This window comes from Buceros rhinoceros, unplaced genomic scaffold, assembly GCF_000710305.1.
Source record: "Buceros rhinoceros silvestris isolate BGI_N320 unplaced genomic scaffold, ASM71030v1 scaffold31766, whole genome shotgun sequence".
NCBI classification, from domain to species: Eukaryota; Metazoa; Chordata; class Aves; order Bucerotiformes; family Bucerotidae; genus Buceros; species Buceros rhinoceros.
The window spans coordinates 1,210-18,539 of NW_010416283.1; the positions used below are offsets into that span (position 1 = coordinate 1,210).

General features: G+C 50.2%; 1 protein-coding gene across 1 annotated transcript; it reads right to left on the reverse strand.

The window, feature by feature from the left end:
* Window positions 1-6,707: 6,707 nt before the first annotated feature.
* BMP3 (bone morphogenetic protein 3) lies at window positions 6,708-17,055 on the reverse strand. The gene is made up of 3 exons (XM_010137759.1): window positions 16,998-17,055; window positions 11,216-12,126; window positions 6,708-6,899 (listed from the first exon to the last, which is right to left on the reverse strand). Exons 1-3 carry the CDS (start codon window positions 17,053-17,055, stop codon window positions 6,708-6,710), a joined length of 1,161 nt encoding a protein of 386 aa, XP_010136061.1.
* Between the last annotated feature and the right edge of the window lie 275 nt (window positions 17,056-17,330).

A 17,330-nucleotide genomic window follows, 5' to 3' on the forward strand; every position in this document is an offset into this window, starting at 1 on the left:
GCTTCCCCCCCCCCCTTTTTTTTTTTTTTTTTTTTTTTTATTCAGGGCGGGGTTTGCTCTGCGGATAGAAACCCGCACATCTGTCTCTAAAGACGATGTCTCGGAAAGGGCGACAAGCTGACCATGTTTCTGGAGAGTGGACAGAGCTGGGGCAGTGGGCAGGTGCAGCACCTCTCCTCTGATCCCCCGCCAGTCAGAGCAGCGGCGCGGTGAGCAGAGGCAGGAGCTGCGGGACAGAGAGCAGGACATTCCCAGGTGCCTGCTTCCTGTGGCTCGGTGTTAGTGCAAGTGGTGAATTTGTACGTACAGCCGCTCCTCCAGGACTGCTGCGGGAGTGGAGGTTGTGGGCCACCCGGTGCAGCCAAGCTCTGCTTCCCCAAACCCTTGTCCTGCTCAGCCGCTGCCGTGATCCAGCTGGGGGGCTGCCGAGAGTGGGGCAATGCTGCTGCCCCTCCCTGCCAGCACTCATCAGAGTCACCTGCCATCACCTCCCCTCCAGAACTGGTGGCCCCTTTCCAGGCCTCTCCCTCTGTTCTGCTCCCATTGGCCATCCATTTATCAGTGCTGGTGCTGACATGAACTGCAGCTTGCCCTGGCGCCCGCTGGGAGCACCCAGCAGTGGCTGAACGTCTCCTCAGGTGGGTGTGGAAGAGACATGCACTAGCAACCCAGCACAGGTCCTCTGCAAGTATCTTATTTCCAATTTTGTTTTCCTCTCCTGACATGAATACATGACTTAAGAAAAAGCTTTTCTTTGTGAGCGCCCACTGCATTGCTTCTGTTCTTTCTTAAAACTAGATAAAGCTTTGGGACAAAGCAGCTGGCGAAGTGTTTGATATGAGGCTCGTGGTTCTTTAGGAACTGCTGACTCCAGAAATAACTGGACTGTCTTTGATAGCTGGAAGAGATAAAGGTGCCTTTGCACAGCAAACTTCCCTGCTGTGGGGTTGGCTGAGCATTGGGTAACTGGAAGGAAAGCAGCTGAAGAGTTGAGGCTAATGACAGTTGTTTCAGCATCCACAAGCAAACTACTGTCAATCAGTGTTCATTAATCAATCAATCAATCAGACTCATCTGCCAATGAAAGGGGGCAGGAATAATCTCAGTGCCCCGAAGGTTTGAGATCCTACAAAGGAATGTTATGTGTAAGCTCGTGAGTTTCTTGGTTTTGAATGAACATGGTTTTGTCCTGACACACAGAGCCTCCCCAAGGCTGCGGGCAGCTCGGATTCAACCAGGTGCAGGGGTGCTTCTCTGCCCACCAGTGGCTGCCTCTCCCCCAGCTAATAGCTGTTCCCTCATGGGGAGGCCAGAGGGTCCTGGCAAATGGCTCTTGGCTGGGCAGGCAGTACCAAGCATTTGGGCAGCTCTGCTCTGCAGTGGGTGAAGTGGGACGGGGTCTTAAGGACACCTCACCTCCGTGATTTTTTGCCTCGCTATGGGTGTAGCATGAGGAAACATTGCCTCCTTTCCTCCCAGATTACTCCCTGCCTTCCAAAACTAAGGTCAGGGCTTCCATGTCCATAAACTGCCCACGCTGTCTAGAGGCACTGCGGGATTTGGAGCTCTCATTTGTAGTGAGAAGCAGCTGAGATCCCTTTCTTCTCCCACCACCTGACAAGCTCTCTCTGAACCGACACGACTTTCCCCTTCTGTGGTCTCCAAGGACCTGACGGTGGAGTGGGGACAAGAATTGTTATCATTATGTGACCGTGTGAGGTGAAGTGCTGAGAGGTTTAAGCCCCTTGGTGATTTTTGAAGGCCCTCTGGAGAGCCTTGTGTAGCTTTGGGTTTAGCCAGTTCCCACAGTTCGAGAACCAGACTTCCTCGGGATAATGCAGGAGGTGTGGGACAGAAGAGACAATCTCAGCTGCAGTGTGCTGCCCTGCCCTACATCTCCCCTCCCTTCCTGGTTTCTACGAGGCAGCACAAGGCTGGCACTCCATCATCTCATGAGTTCCCCCTGCTTGCATTCGGTAGTACAGATAGTTTGCTTCCGGGATGGGTTTGAGCGTTTTGGATTGACTTTGTCACATCTTCACCTAGGGCTGAACAGGCAGGAGCAAACCAAGGGCACGTCTCAATACGCCCGTTACCCAGCACTGTGTCCCAGTCCTGTTCCTCACCACTGGGGCGGCTGCTCGTTTGTGCGCAGATGAATCGCTCCTGTGGATGTGGTGCTCTCTAAGCATGTAAGATCTGTTGAGGTCAAAGACCAAGGAAAACGGATTGGCACCACATCATGATTAACACGTTTTGCGCACGGTGCAATTGTAGGGACGAGAGGGGAGGCGATGCTGAAGAAGCAGAATGCAGTGTGAGTAAACAAGAGGATTCCTCCCAAAGGAGGAGGTTCTGCAGAGAGCAGATGTGAAGATGTGAAACTAATGATAAAAATTTGACATTGTCGGAAGCTTAAAAAAATTCTAAATTAGATCCAGCTCTCTGCTCACTAGGATGGTTCAAAATGTCTTGGGATTCAGGATAACCTGGGGCTCACTACAAGTGCGCATTTATGAGAATGGGCTTGTCTGGCCTGTGGTGCAGGAAGGGAACCTTCAAGTGAAGCAGGAAGCTGAGAAGAGGGAAGGGTCCTTCCCTAAAGACCTCATTAAAATTCCACAGAGCAATAAAACATGAGGGGTGGTTTTTTTTGTGTGCCAGCTTCAAACATCCATGTCCTGCTTCTCCACATCCTTTGAAAAACGTGTGAGGTAAGATCTAAGTTCAGGCTTTCTGGGAAAAGATTGTTCCTCTTGAAAATGAGCCTCTCTCTGTGGATCACTAACCTCTCTCTCAAATGTTCAAGGCCCAGAGACCCTCCTTCTGCGCGCGCAGCTCGGGGGGCGAGGGTGCGGTGGAGGATGTGTGGGATCACTGTGTGTGAGATGGGCTCTCCTTCAGGTGGATGTCATGAGCCCGCATACCCGTCACAGCGCACGGCCACGACCTGCCATCCTTGTCCTCGTGTGGCTCAGGAATCAGGGTCAACCCTGGGCGAGAGGGCAGGGGGTCATGCTGAGACCCACCGTGGGTTGGGCTGGCAGGGAACGACCGAGCTGTTGGCAGCACCCAAGAACCGCTCAGGAGCCAGAGTCCCACTCTTGACCCCCTCTTGTAATGAGAGGTGGGAGATTAATTCAGGCAGGAGGGCTCTTGTTGTGGCCAGTGATGCCATACCTGGAGGGCAGGTACCTGGCCTTGAACGCTGGCAAGGAGGGGGCACCCATGACTTCTCTGGGCAGCCCGTTTCAGTGATCGCCACCTTTGCAGTGTAGAGTTTTTTCCTATAACCTCATCTAAACTGACCCCGTCAGTCAGATACCATGACCCCTCACCCTGTCTCTGCACCACCTGATGAAAAGCCCCTCCCCCTGTTTCCCGTAGCCCCCCTCTAAGCACCTGCCCGCTGACACCTCTGGCCTCGGATGAGCTCCGGTACCTCGGGAGCTTCTTACTGTCACACTCACTGACCTTGAACCGCGCCCTCGGCACCCACCGCCCAGCCCCTGGGCACTTTGCTCTCCACAGACAAGGTCTGTTTGAACAGCCTTTGCCAGCGGGTGCGTTTCCAGAGCGCTGAACACAGAGAGCTGTGAAAACTTTAATGTTCTTGGAAAGACCGCAGTGCCATGCAGAAAAAAGCACAGACTGTCATGTAACAGGTGATTTTATTTTATATTTTCTCCAGCGTTCCTTGTGAGAGTTTCCCGTTATTGAAGGGAATAAAATACAAATCCAGCAAGCTTATACATCAGTAGTGAAACACGCCCTTCACGCAGCTGCGACCTGCCCTGACAACCCTGACGGCGGGCCGAGCAGGTCATCGGTGCAACCACAGGACAAACCGTCCTGTTCAGAGCGCGCCGCGGTACAGAAGAAAATATTAAGAGGACAAGTTGGCCACAGATATACAATAAATTAAAAGCATCTGTAGAAGTTTCTTTCAATATACAAAATAACATTTTATTTTTTCCTAAATTGACACTGTCTGTACAAAGATTAACCTTTTAACAGAAGTTATTTTAAAAGGCTCTTTTTACAAGGAGAAATGGGTCACTAGACAAAACATCGGTCTCCTGCGGACTGCTGAGCCCCTCCTCGGAGCACAGCGACTTGAAGCCCCTGAGCCACTCAGCTCCCTGTGAAGGGCTCTCGGCTCCTGGCACGCTCAGGGGCTCCAGACCAAGGCAAAAACAGAGCCAGCCTTGTGACCCTGCACAGGGAACAGCCTCAGCAGTCCTAGCGAGCCGTGCTCCCAGGTCACGGTACCGCTCACAGGAGGAGCGGGTTTTATTTTGCTCTCTCTATTTTGCACGTGTACTGTGGGGTTCCCTATTCCCCCTCCCCAGTGGGATCTGCAAAAGCTTTTCTGCAGGGGCCTGCTCAGCCTGCCCCTCACTGAGGACTCGGCTCTGAAGAGAGACCTTGGGAAGCTTGGGGCCTTCTCCAGCCCATCTTCTGAGCCAGCCATAAAAACAACGCGTGGGCACCGGGTACGACACAGTCAGAGGGCAAGCAGAGCTGTTAATCACTGAACAGTCTTTCAAAAAACAGAACGGGTGGGAAAAGCTGCCCCGTGTTGCTCTGAGATCGAAACGGTGACTAATCATGTGAACTGAAATGACTTTGAGGTCCCTACTCATACCCAGTTACACACAGAAACCATCGCCTGTGTGGTTAACACACGACTGGTGCCAGACAGGGCTGTATGCAGAAAGGTTCCTTTACACACACAACTGCAGAACAAGTCAGGGGCATAAAACGTCTCACTTCTCGACGGTTAACTGTGGGTAACACTCAGCATACAGCTCAAGAGGCAGACCCTCTGTTCTGGAGTGCGGAGGCTGGAAGCTTGGCTGCCAACCCTCTACTCTGACCTGGGTATCTCCTCGACCATCCAAGGGGTGGGCCAGGGCATGTCCAACCTCTGCATCTCCCAGCCAGTGGCAGCCCCCACTTGTCCCAGTGACAGCAGGCTCAGGAGCGGACCGGTGGGTTAGAAAGTGAGGCCTATGGTACGGGCATCTGTGCACAGCACTGCTTCTGCCTGTGGCTGAAGTCAGGACAGGAGCCCACACAGCTCCATGCAAGAGAGACAGGCTCATTTTCCTTACCACAACACAGCCGTGAAAAGCTCTCGAGTGTCTGCAACTCTCTTTTCATCCAGGAGAAAAGAACAGCTTTCTACCTCCTGTTCCTAAGTCCACTGATTTGCACTCAGCATGTCTGACTTTGCTCCTGCAACTGGAAGCAGATCCCACAAATCTTCATCTAAACGTACACAGCCTCACACTTAGTGCTGCATTTTGATGGCTCCTGGGTGCTCCAGATGGGAGTCAGTGACCTAGGCTTCAAAGTAGCCTCAAACAGCCACGGGAAGCTGCCAAAAGGCACATCTATGGGACAGCTGTGGTCACCTTCACCATGCTGAGGAGCAGCTGACTTCAAAGTGGAGAATCTCACTCTCACCATGACGGGGAATTAATTTATTCCCCGAGAACACCGGCCCTTTACACAGATGTTTCAGAGAGCCAGTGACAGCGATACAGAACAGGCTGGGTGACACTCTCAGCACAGACTCAAACATTGCTCTCCCCAGCCCACAGTGCTTTACAAACCACCATCCTCTACAGACTGTGCTGCTGGAAAAGGAATGCCTCAGAAAGCACTCTGCCTCGAGTGCTTCTGTGAACAACAGTGCCTGAGATCTGTTATGTGTGTCCTTTCCTGCTGGCGGCATAGGTACAAGTAGTTTATCAGCGTACAAGTGAACAGAGACAAGAAAAAACCCTACTATCTGATTGATGTAACAACCAAAACTCACCAACCAGAGGCAGCTTTGATCAAACAGTTGCAGCAAAGGCCCACAGTTAAGAATTATGCACCAAGTAATTTCATGTCGGGAATCAGCTCCCACGATTTACAAGATTATTTGCAGCTGTGTTCTAGAACACGCGTTGTGAACACGTCACCCAGCCGCCTGACTGCGTGTGACACTTTCACACTCTTGGCCTGTGTTGGATTTCCACAGTGGTGTGAAAGGAAAGTCTTTGTTTTCGAGCTACCACAATTATGCTGGCAGCAGCACTGTGTTCTGGTTCTTCCGACACCGAGAGCACAGACATCTAAGGGGACATCTGAATTACAGAGACTATGTCTATTAAAACCAACACACATGTGCAGTCAGTGACAGGATGCCTAAGTTGGATAATCTAAGGCTCTGAGGATGTTGGATTTGTTTTTTCCCCTTGCTGCACTACTTGGTAGCCTAAGGCAGAAAGCTTGTCTTTAAAAGGGAGAATAGCATATTCCTGATCTGCCACTCCATTAGTCACCCCAAGAACAGAGACAAAAACCAACAGCTACGGCTGCTTCCAAAGTCGTGTATGAAAACAGGCAGTCTCAGGAAGAGTCCTCTGCTAATTCCTCGTTTCTCTTGTTGTCAACAGAAACAGCCCATCTCCACTGCCAAGACTTGTGCCTTGGTCCACTCCAAACAAGTCTCGTATTCTCTTCCCTTGGAATTGCTATTCAGAATCCATGCCATTTCCACCCTCTGCTGGGAATTGTCTATGTGTCGTTCTGTTTTTTCCCAAAGGAGATGCATTGGCAGTGCAAACGATGAGTAGATATACCATGAAGCACCCTCCCCCCTCCTCCCCGCAGTTGATCACCTCTGCATTTCAGAAGAGTCTCCCAAGATGTTATCTGCATGCACAGGATTCCACTGTCATGTTGGGGTACACCTTAAGAACCACGTTTTTGTTTTCGTCAAAGAATAAGATACTAAGAGAAGACATTTTGTCGGGAACGCAGCAGGGCTCGGGAATGCCCGGGACAACCCCGACGGCTCTCACGATGCTCTGGATGGTGGCATGGTTGGATGGCTTCAAGGCCTGCAAGAGAAAGACACAGCAGAAAATGTAACTGCCCCCCGGTTCCAAGGGACCCACATGCAATAGAACAGAATGTTCTATTGTACGGCCATTTCCAGCTGCCACCACAGCTGCCCCCAGGCAGCAGCCGGGAATGAGGAGCTGGGCTGGTTCTGTTGGCCACTGGATACGAGTGTTGCTCCACCACTTCCAGCTTGAGTGTCCTGCCGGGGACAGGGCCTGGGGCTCCCTGTGGGACGTGCCTTCCCAGGAGAATGCCCGGGTGCCACAGCACGCTGTGCAGCAAGGTGACCCTACAAGTCAGGGTAGTCTTTTCTGAAAGAATTAAGTTGCACCTGGGCTGCGAGTCATGAAACTTGTTCGGCCAGCAGGGAGGTGGTCAATGTGCTAAAAGAAACATGACTTGTAGGCTGGGAAATTTGACTGGTGGAACCTGAGAGCCTCAGGAACAACAGAAGTGCATCAAATGTGTGCAGATGGGAGAGCAGGAGTACTTCAGGCCACGATGCTAATTGTTCCCGTTTGCTCTCATGCAAGGCCAGGTTATTTTACTCATTCTTCCAAGGCAAACTGCTTCTCATCTGCAGTAAACATCATCAGTGATAGGAGTGAGTAACTGAGCCTCCAAATCCCCTGTCAGCTGTACAAGAGAGGATTTGTTTTTGGAAAAATCAGTCTGAAGGGTTAGGTGTCTGCCTGGGCGAGGTGCACGTCTTCACAACCACAACCTTGCGTGCCAGCAGCACAGGAATAACTGCGAGATCCTGGCTCGTGTCGCCTGTGTAGCACGTCGGTATATTGAGGAGTAACTGCTTACAACTCGGCTGATGACACACACAGATGTCTAACCTGACCCTGCTTAGGGCAGCAAAGCTCAAGACTAACACGCACAGTACTGCCCTTCTTTCTTAGGGAGACGGCCGTTCTGTCAGTTCCAACAGAAAGGGATCGGAAAGGACTTTTTCTGTGCCAAGTTGGTGAAACTAGTCTGAGGGGAGAACTGGAACCATTTGACTGAAAAGGATTCCCTGGGGAGCATTCAGCTGTTCTTTATGTAACTGTCAGACATAATTTGAATGTATTTCTTCTTCTCATAAGGCACCTAGTTTGCCTGCAGGAAGGCTGAACAACAAACGGTGCCAATCCCCACACCCCCTGCTTTGGTCTATCCTCCACGAGGCTCAGAATTTCCTCAGGGATCCTGAGGAACCGGGTCCCTTTAAAAAGACATTATACAGAGCCTGACCTTTTCCCCCAGCTACTGTTTCAGTTTGCTGTCATGCTTATCAGGTGAAGGAAATGCAGGGGTGTGGCGATACGCTGTTTAAAATACAAACACACCATCCTCCTCACGGCCGTAGGTGTCCTGGCACGGTTACAAAGACATGGCTCTCTATCTAGGGAGCTCATCTCAAGAAAGGCGTTTGTTTGTTTGTTCTGAACTCAAGAATACCTGCACTCCTCTGCAGTAGCCGATAAGGATTTTAAAACCATCTTCAATCAGTGCGTACAATTCAGATTTCTGCATCGTTCCTGGCTGCAAAAGCAAGTGAAAGCTCCGGTGGCATCCAGGCTGGTTTCCTCGCTCAGCTGCAGTGTGACATTCTCCACAAAGATAACCTGGAGCCGGTCAGACCTCCTGAGCCTGCTGATCAGACCCCAGAAGGCAAAACATCTGCTGAGGCCTCCAAATACGCCACGCTCGGGTATCGCTCCCAGAACCCCTTCCCTTCAGATACGGAATCTCTACCACTAAAACGCTGACTGGTGCAGAACTGATTTCGTGTATTGCCTCGGCTCCCAGTGGGAACAGCCCATTCTGTCATCACATGATAAAAGAGTCTACTTGATTTGATCTCTATTTGATACAGGCATCGGACAATGCAGAGCACCCTCCGTACCGGCTTGAAGCCTGTCTGGAACCCTTTATCCCTGGCCCTCAGGGTCAAGGTGCATTTTGAGGATAACCAGCTTTGGCATCACTCTGCTTTTGCCCCTGGGAATTTTACAGTGACTGCAGTAAAATCCGCAGGCGCGTGCTCCTCAAAAAGGCAAAATCGCCCTCCAAGTATGGAACGGCAAAACGCCCTGCACAAGGGGGGCGAGCTAGGCTGTGCTCTGCCCAGCACACGGTGACAGAAAGCAGGCAGAGATCCGCTTTTTGGAGGGGAGAGAGAGGCAGGGGAGGCCGGGAGGAAAAGGTGCCGAGCTGACTCCAAACTGCCAGGTCTGTGAGTAAGTCCGGCCGTGGCTCAGGCTGCGCCTGCTAAGCCACACACATCCTTGGGAGACTAGCTGCCCCGCTGCATCTCATGAGAGGTGCGTCGGGAGTAGGGCACGTGGCATCGGTGACCAGCTCTTGATCCTGACCCAGGAGAGGGTCTGCCTGGTCCGTATGCTCTGCGGCATTGCTCAAGCCCCGGGTGTGGGTTTGACGGCAGTCAAACCTGCTAATTGAAATCAGGGAAAGGGTAAGGCCAGAAAATTTGGAGGCAGAAAGAGAGGCCCCATCTGTTCTTCTCTACCCAACAGGCTATCAGCTCGAGGAGCTTGCCCTCAGCAGGGGAACGTTGTATACCCACGGGCACAGATCAGGCCATCACTGCCTGGTGGTTATAGAATCATTTTGCAAATGTGGTCTTTTTAATAGCACCAGACACCACACCTGGCTCAGGAACAGCACATGGCTCTAGAAAACACTCGCTTCACCGTTTAACGCAGTTTTTCTTTTCGTTCTCTTTGGAAAACAAGGCCCTTTCAGTTTTCCCAATTGAAAAAAAAGGCACAAAAGGAACAACTTGAATTGCAACTTGGACAGAAACCTACCGATCTGGTTTCAGGGCACCAGACTCACAGTGGGTTTCAGCAGCCTGTTCTCTTAACGAACAAGCTCTCTCTGAGTACGTGGCAGCAAAAACTCAGCTGCACGGCATCGAAACAACCGTAATGCTCTGCTGCCGGCTGAAGTACCATGTACCATTTTCTCCTAAACAAAAAGCAGAGCGATAGTCTCTCATGGCTGGGATGAGGTTTCTATAACTAGAGCTGTGACTGGAAACGGAAACCCAATCTTAAGCAGAGGGATACAGCAGGTGTTTTCGTGATTTATTATAATTTATGTGACCCTCAAGTTAGAATGGAAGTAGTAGTCCAGGTCAGGTGCTTTTAAAATTTGACCTGTATGCAGAGTTACTGGTCTGACAGAGCACGGTTCCCATCCACAATAAAGTAAAAGGTCCCACACCGTGTATTCAAAGGTAACGACTCTGTCTCTTCCTGTCCCCTTTCTCCTTTTCCTTTGATCCCAAAACTGAAAGCCTGCCACTGCAGTTGGAAGTAGTCTGTTAAGTCATCTCTCCCCTCAAAGAGAGATGCCCACCTTCCTCAGCTTGCTTTCTCTGGGGTCCCTCCCCTCGGGGACAGTTTTTGCCCTGTCATTTTCGACAGGGGACTCGCTCAGGTCCTGAAGCAATTGAGATGTCACGCACATTTTGGAACTAACTGCTAAGCCTTCACTGCGGCAAGAATAATGACTCTGGAACGCGAGGTTACAGCAAGACCAAAAGCCCTACCTCTACTGACTCTTCCCGTGGGCATTATTTGTGCGCACCCCTCAAACGCTGCACCCTACTTTCAGGTTTCGGCAGTCTCCAGCGGTACCGCGATGCATCTGATTTTGATGAGCAGAGTTCACCCACCTAAGCCACAAGGCTACGAGCACGACACCCTTTCTTCCTACTCACACCAACAACCTCACAGAAATCAGAGGATATTTCACAAGTCACTTGGGCGGGATCAACTGCTTGCGGATCCACTTGGTCTATCACAGAAGTGATCCATTTGACTCCTTTGCTTACACTCTACCCCCCCTACAGCTGCACAGAGCCTCTCTGTCCTTGTCACAGGCACGCCTCACGAGGCTCACGTCCTATGCTGCACGATCCCGTGCAGTCTGGCAGCGGAGACTCCTTTGAGGCTTAGTGATTACTGTCTAATAAGCAGTTTTCTGGATCTGGCTTGCATTACCTTTATTAAACAGGTTAATAACAAGTTCACACATCGTAAGCACTACTCAGGAAATGTTTTATGGCGATTTGGGTTCTGGACAAAAACCTAATGCCACGTAATATTTTTTTAATTACCTTTACCAGCCTGCTTTTTTCCTAGCCCATTACTGCTTGCGGCACGGGACAAAGGTACCACTTATTTACTAGGTCTGAACGTGTAACAGGTGACCAGCTGCCTTCTACTGACACAGGAAAGAAAAAGCGTAGTTAGGGTAACAGACAGTGCAAATGAACCGATAAAGACCCTACCTTTGGAATGGGGAACTGGCATTCCCCAGAGCAGTAATAGGCGTCAAAGGATTTAGGTGAAATAATCCACTCGCTCCAGCCGATGTCTGCAAAATCCACCTTGAGGTAGCGCCGGGCGCAATACCTGGGCTCGTTCCACTGCTTCCTTCTCGCCTTCTTCAGCGTTTGCTTGTCAAACTGGAGAGTCTGGCTCTTCTGGTGATGACTCTTCCTCTGCTTTTTCTTACTCTTTGCCCTCTCTGCTAACCGTGGCTGGAAGGTTTTGTAGGGTTTTCTGTCCTCCCACCTCTCATCCTCACTGTACTGGTACTCGGCTCCCGGAAGCTCATTATTCTGCAATGGCAACAGGACGTTTGCAGAGCGTTTTCGCCGCCGCTTCCCAACGCTGCTCCTCACGTGGTTTTCTGGCCTGGGAAACACCCTTGCCAGGGGATGACGATGCCCTTGCAAACTAGAGACAACGGTCTCTGGCTCCGAAATAGCGGAATCATTGGCATAAATCAGAACATAGGGCTCATAGCGAGAAGGTGTCCTTTTCCAGGGGTGATGGCTGGTCAGATCCATTTTGACACCAATCAGGAGCTCATTGTTTTGCTTCGCTTCCTCCAGGAGCTCAGTGATATCCTTCCACTGCCAAGCAAGGACATCCTGGTGAGCAGTGGAGACATTTACCAGGAAATGTTCCAGGCTCCGAGTCTGGTTCCCAACAGAAGGAAAGGTCCAAACCAAAAGACGCACCTGAACTTCAGGTTTCCTGCGCCCATGACGAGAACCGCCTCTGGGCTGGGAACAGTTCCACTTTGCAGACAGCAGATCACCAACATAATAATACACTGAAGCTGACAAGACGTTTTCAGACTTGGTGAGTGACGTCAAGTTAAAAACGTACATCTCTGGGCTTTCAGGGCTCCCTAGAAGAAGAAATACTTAGATAAGAATATGGGCATTGGGCATTTCAAAACATTATAGAGAAATGACCAAGTGCATTCCTTTCTAGGTTAGACATTAAGTTCACCGGAAATTTTCACACAGTGCCCTGGCAACAGGTTTAGGCCACTGTTCAGAAAAACAATCAAGCTGGTAAACCGGTGACTGTGAATCTCACACTTGCAATCTCATTTCATTGTAATACCCATCTCCATCCAGAAATACCCACACGCTTCCTACTGTTCCTTTGACTTTGGGAAACAAACGAGGCCACGGGAACACAGCTCGGTAACAGACACAATAAAGACTTGATCTATCGTCCAGCAATTTGAGTGGCGCCATCATAAGGTTTTGCTCTTTTGTTTTTCCTCTTTCTGTTACGGATCCAACCGGCGCTCTCTCAAAACGTGCTCAGGCCACTATGGCTGCCCTGACTCAACCAAGAAGTAGTTTTTCTTTGTCCAAGACAGCCAGGACATCTACAGGATGTCACTGGCGCTGACCCGTGCCTTAGCCCAGAGCTAGCTGAAGCTGGAGAACGGCTCCCAGTGGTTTCACTAGGCACTGGATTGTCTGTAAGCTTCCATTACTGTGTGGAGACACAGCCTCAGCTGAGAAGAAAGGATTTGCTTCCCTACTAGTAGAAGCTCCGTGTGGCAGGTCCTCAGTGTTGCCAGAGGCTTTCAAGCGTACTGCCAGGTAAGTCACTTCAGCTCTGGCTGCCAAGCTGATCAATGAAAAAAAAAGCCTAATTGGTTCCTTTAAATCTCTCACTGTGACCCCAGCCTCGCCTTCAAGACAGGGACTTTGGGGCCTGGGTGCCATTTATATCCTTAGCTTCTCAAGACAAAGAGGCACCCGAACCCACGACATATTTGCTACAGCTGCCTATGTATAGCAGGAGGCGAAACGGGTAAGCAAACACAGAGAGTACGAGGTATTTTGAAAACTAAATGAAAAGACAAGCCGTGTTACAAAGGATGTTTCCTCTAGATATTAATGATTCCTCCAGTTAGACAAACTTACTGGCCCCTCAAGTGGACAGTGATCTCTGTACGTGCAGACCCAGAGCCCTTCACAACAGAAGGTTAGAGTTGGGCACAGGAGGGAGGGTGAAGTTATGGACAACAGCCTTGCATAACAAGAAGGAACGCGGCTCGCTTCTGAAGACGCGGGGAGAAGAAACACCAGGACCGAATCACCCTTTAATTGTTTTTAAGGCTTCATGTCAGCTCTGGAGGAAGAGACAATTCACCATGTGTCACAAGCTCAGGACACACAAGCGGGTCTGACAAGCTTCTGGGGGAGTCAGCCACTAATCACAACCAAAGTTTCCCTCTGCAATTATCAGCCCCAGGACCGCTGCAGTTACACTGGGTATATCTAGCCATTCCACCTAGAACACTTCCCCGGTTTTCATGCCACTCTGAGTAGTTAGTATTTTACTAGTATAGCTGATGGTAGGTGGACAGTGCTAGAGTAATCCCAGTAACCAAAAGAAAGGCAACCCAAGGGGGGCTTTTGCAGCTGTGAAACCTAATGACAGGTTCATTGCACAAAAGCACAGACGCGTTCCTAACACCGGCTGCTCTGTGAAAACAGACCGCTGGCTAATCCCCTGCAGAAAGGCTTGGGGACAAGGTTTAATTTTCGGTTTAAAATTTCCTGCTTGGATTGCAGTTATGTCTGTCTTTCAGAGCAACAGGAATATAGATGCAAATGTTAAATGCTATTGAGAGCTATAAAACCCAGGCTGTACAGAAAAGTATATTACAATAAAGCAAAGATGTGGTCTGCAGCCCCCCAAAGGGCTGGAAACCACCCAGCACATGAGGAAAACAATGGAACAGGAGTTCAGTGCTTCTGACACCACGGCGTGTCAAAACCCTCTTTGGAAGCTGAAGAGAAATTACAGTTTAAAGAATTTCACAAGAATTTCGCTCTATTTTTGTTGTTCCTTTCACATTCTAAGCAATGACAAGCATAGAGATGCCCGTGGATGAGGAAAGAACAGCCTCCCTGTTTCCACCCTCCAAACACTGTAGTAAGTCCCCTGCCCAAGTAAGTGAAAACATCATTGCCAGTACGGATCCTCCAAAGATTTTGACAGCTTCATGTTCTGGGTGACATTCTGTGCTTCCAGCCCACGATATCCCAACTGCTAACGCTGTTCAGGTCAGTTCAGCTAAAAAATATGTTCTCTCTCTGCTGCCCCAACAATCCCGGTGGCCTCTTCTTCTGAACGTTTCTTTCTCATCAGTATTCTAATTGATACATTAAACAACCCTTTAATTAACCCATTAAACAACCAGGAATCGGTCTCACTAGAAAGCCAGAACCCTTCTCCCCAATAGATCACTTGCATTACTTCGTGAAATTGGGAGAAAACATCATTTACTTTTCTCACTACAATGGGGTGGGGGGAGGCCAAATAATTTATGGGAAACGCTCTTGTTTACATGCTCAGCCCAAAGTGAGGGTGGATCACATAGTTAAGTTCCCAATAGCTGCAAACTGAAGTACCAAACCCATCCGATTTCTAGCTATTAGCTACGCCAGGGGAACTAGTTTGTCTTTGATTTCAATCCTACTTTTAATTCCTCAAACCAAACCCGGTTGTTTATCACATTTCTCCGAAGCACACATGAGCACCTGGCCTCCACTTGGTCTGTAATCACTAACACAATAAGGTTAATATGTGATTTGGCAGAGCACTAAGTCCATCGCTCTTAGGAACTGCAACTTATGATGTCTCAAGAGCGCCTGTTAAAGAAGTTATTATCTGAATCACTGTTGTATGTTGAACGAGAAGGCTTGATTTTAGTTTTTAATAAGAATTCCACTACACAAAACCTGCCTGTTCTAAAGCGGCATGTTGTAGCAGAACACAAACTTTTGTTTATAAAGAAACCCGAGATGGTGTGGAACAGAGACAGGAGGAACACAGTTTCCATTAAAAGCAAAACTCTCTCCATCGCGCTCAATGCTTAACTCCACACTCAGAACCGGCAGCAGATGGTGCTATCCTCTCACTGAACGACCGCCGAGCTTCCGTCGCGCTGGGAAGTCTTGGGATCAGTCTGCAAAACCATCCTGAATCCAGTTACTAGTGGCCAGCGCAGCTGTCTACAGATCTGCTGGCTTCCAGTTCAGAAGAACCGGACTGCAAGACCTGGGTTGCTGTCACAGCTCAGGAACACAGTGTCAAAGACGTTTGTGCGTGACAGCGGTACCCGACTCTCCGTAAGCATCTCCCAGGCTGGTCATTACCCTTAATAATAGCAGACGCATCAAGGAAGATTGAGCTCTAATAGATCCACAAACGCACCTTTTCCTCAGGAAAATTTCGCATCACTTAAACGAAACTTCATCCCTAAACGCAGAGGCCAGAAACTGCTGAAAATCTGTCCCCGCAATAACGTAGGTCAAACTCTTGGCCAAGGTCAGGAGCATAGTTTAAACTTTGCACTGATGGCAGGAGATATCGAGTGGCATCTAACCGAATCTCCCTGCGACGTGGGAAGCTTTCCATGGGCCTCACCCAGCTGGCACTGCTGACACCAGCACAGTTTTGCTGACCGGCGCGAGCTGAGGCTTTTGTCTTTACAATGACCTGCACTGGTAACTCCTCTCACATCAACAGTTTGACCGCTTTCCCCCCTCCCCAATCCCCGAGAACCCCAAACAAACCCCCAGGCCAAGTCTAAGCGGGACTTTAATACCCTGTCAACATTCAGTACATGGTATTTCGCAGGCTGCCGCCATGGAGAGAACGAGGGGTCCAAACTGCAGGGTGAAGTCCACCACCAGCTGCTCAGCAGCCAGCGGAAGGAGGCAGACCCGCCAAGCCCAGGTAAGGCCTCTGGACAGTTTGCCCTCTACAACAAGACCTTTAAGGTCTCAAAGGCAGCAAGATCTCCTTGCCACGTGGGCCTCTATCGATCTAGAAGGATAAAATCAGCTTTGCAGGTGAAAGGAAGCAAAACTCAGGCCCAGGAGATCATGGCATTGCAATACCTCTTCTCTTAAGTTTTCAGTATCAGACAAAAATGGTGAAAACAGCAGCTTTGCAGCAGCTTTCATTATGCTCATCGCCCAGACGAGAAAGAGTCTGTTGCAGGCACAGACAAGGACCTGATGCTGAAAATGGACCCTGCTGAGGGATGCTGGACAGAAGGTCCCCCTCTGCCTGGGCTGGCTCTTGGGACACAGCAGTGGTGGGAACATCTCACGAACTCGGCGTGCCCCTGCGCTGCAGGCAGCTGCTGGAGCAAACTCACAGCCGGGTCCCTCACCTCACCGCCTGGCCTGGCAAGACTCCGTCTGCTGTTCTTGGCAAACCTTGCACTCATTCACAGCAGGACACAATGCGATTCAGAGGCAACTCGGGATTATCAGAGCAGCAGCAGCGTCCCTGCCTCACTCGGTACCTGTCCCACCTCTGCCAGCGGTAGGTTTCTATCCCAGCACCGCTGCTCAAGCTGAGTTCTTTGGTTCTTCCTCACTTAAAGTTTAAGTTCTGCTAACTCAGCTTCGCTCTTTTCCAGAATGAAACAGGAAGCGCACAGGACTTCTCAGCAGCAAAGAGCATAAGGAGGGTCAGATTTAAGAGGAAATGAGCAAAGGAAAAATATGTGCAACAGAGCTAGGAGAACACTGCTACGTTCCAGGTACTCCGAGGCCAGACCAACGGCAACCTCTGTCCCCTTCAAGGGATCACCGTGCATTGCTGCCAGCCTGATGAGGAACCTTCAAGGCCCAATAGGTAAGACACAGCATCACTGCACCGTTAATATTGTGTGCTCCTACAGCGAGGAGCTTTGGAGCAGCAGCCACTAGCTGGGCAGGAAGGTACTTGACAGGAACATCTCATTGTCTGTATTCATGTAGAATATTGTCCGGCGCAGCGCCATTTCCCCATGAATGACAACAGAGCTCTCTGGGGTAGGAGACAGGAGGCACAGTCTCTCCAGGCCTAAAGCTGAAAAGCCTTATCCTATGGCACGGGTGGTTGTCACCTAGACACCAAGTCAGTCCCTGCTGGGGTACCAGAGAGACCAGTTCATTTACTGATGTCTCAGAGCAGAAAGCAACCCCGCTCACAGCTCAATCTGCAGAGGAGTGGCTCTTGCTTCCTCACCTCCCCTCACATCCCTCTGCTGCAAGGATTACCTGTCACCGGCATTAA

Coding starts and splice junctions, on each gene's coding strand:
- BMP3 (XM_010137759.1), bottom strand. CDS start 17,055: ATGGCGCTGCGCCGGACAATATTCTACATGAATACAGACAATGAGATG. Junction 12,127..16,997: donor CAATGAGATGTTCCTGTCAA/GTACCTTCCTGC, acceptor TTCTTCTTCTAG/GGAGCCCTGAAAGCCCAGAG. Junction 6,900..11,215: donor GCCAGTTCCCCATTCCAAAG/GTAGGGTCTTTA, acceptor TTTCTCTTGCAG/GCCTTGAAGCCATCCAACCA.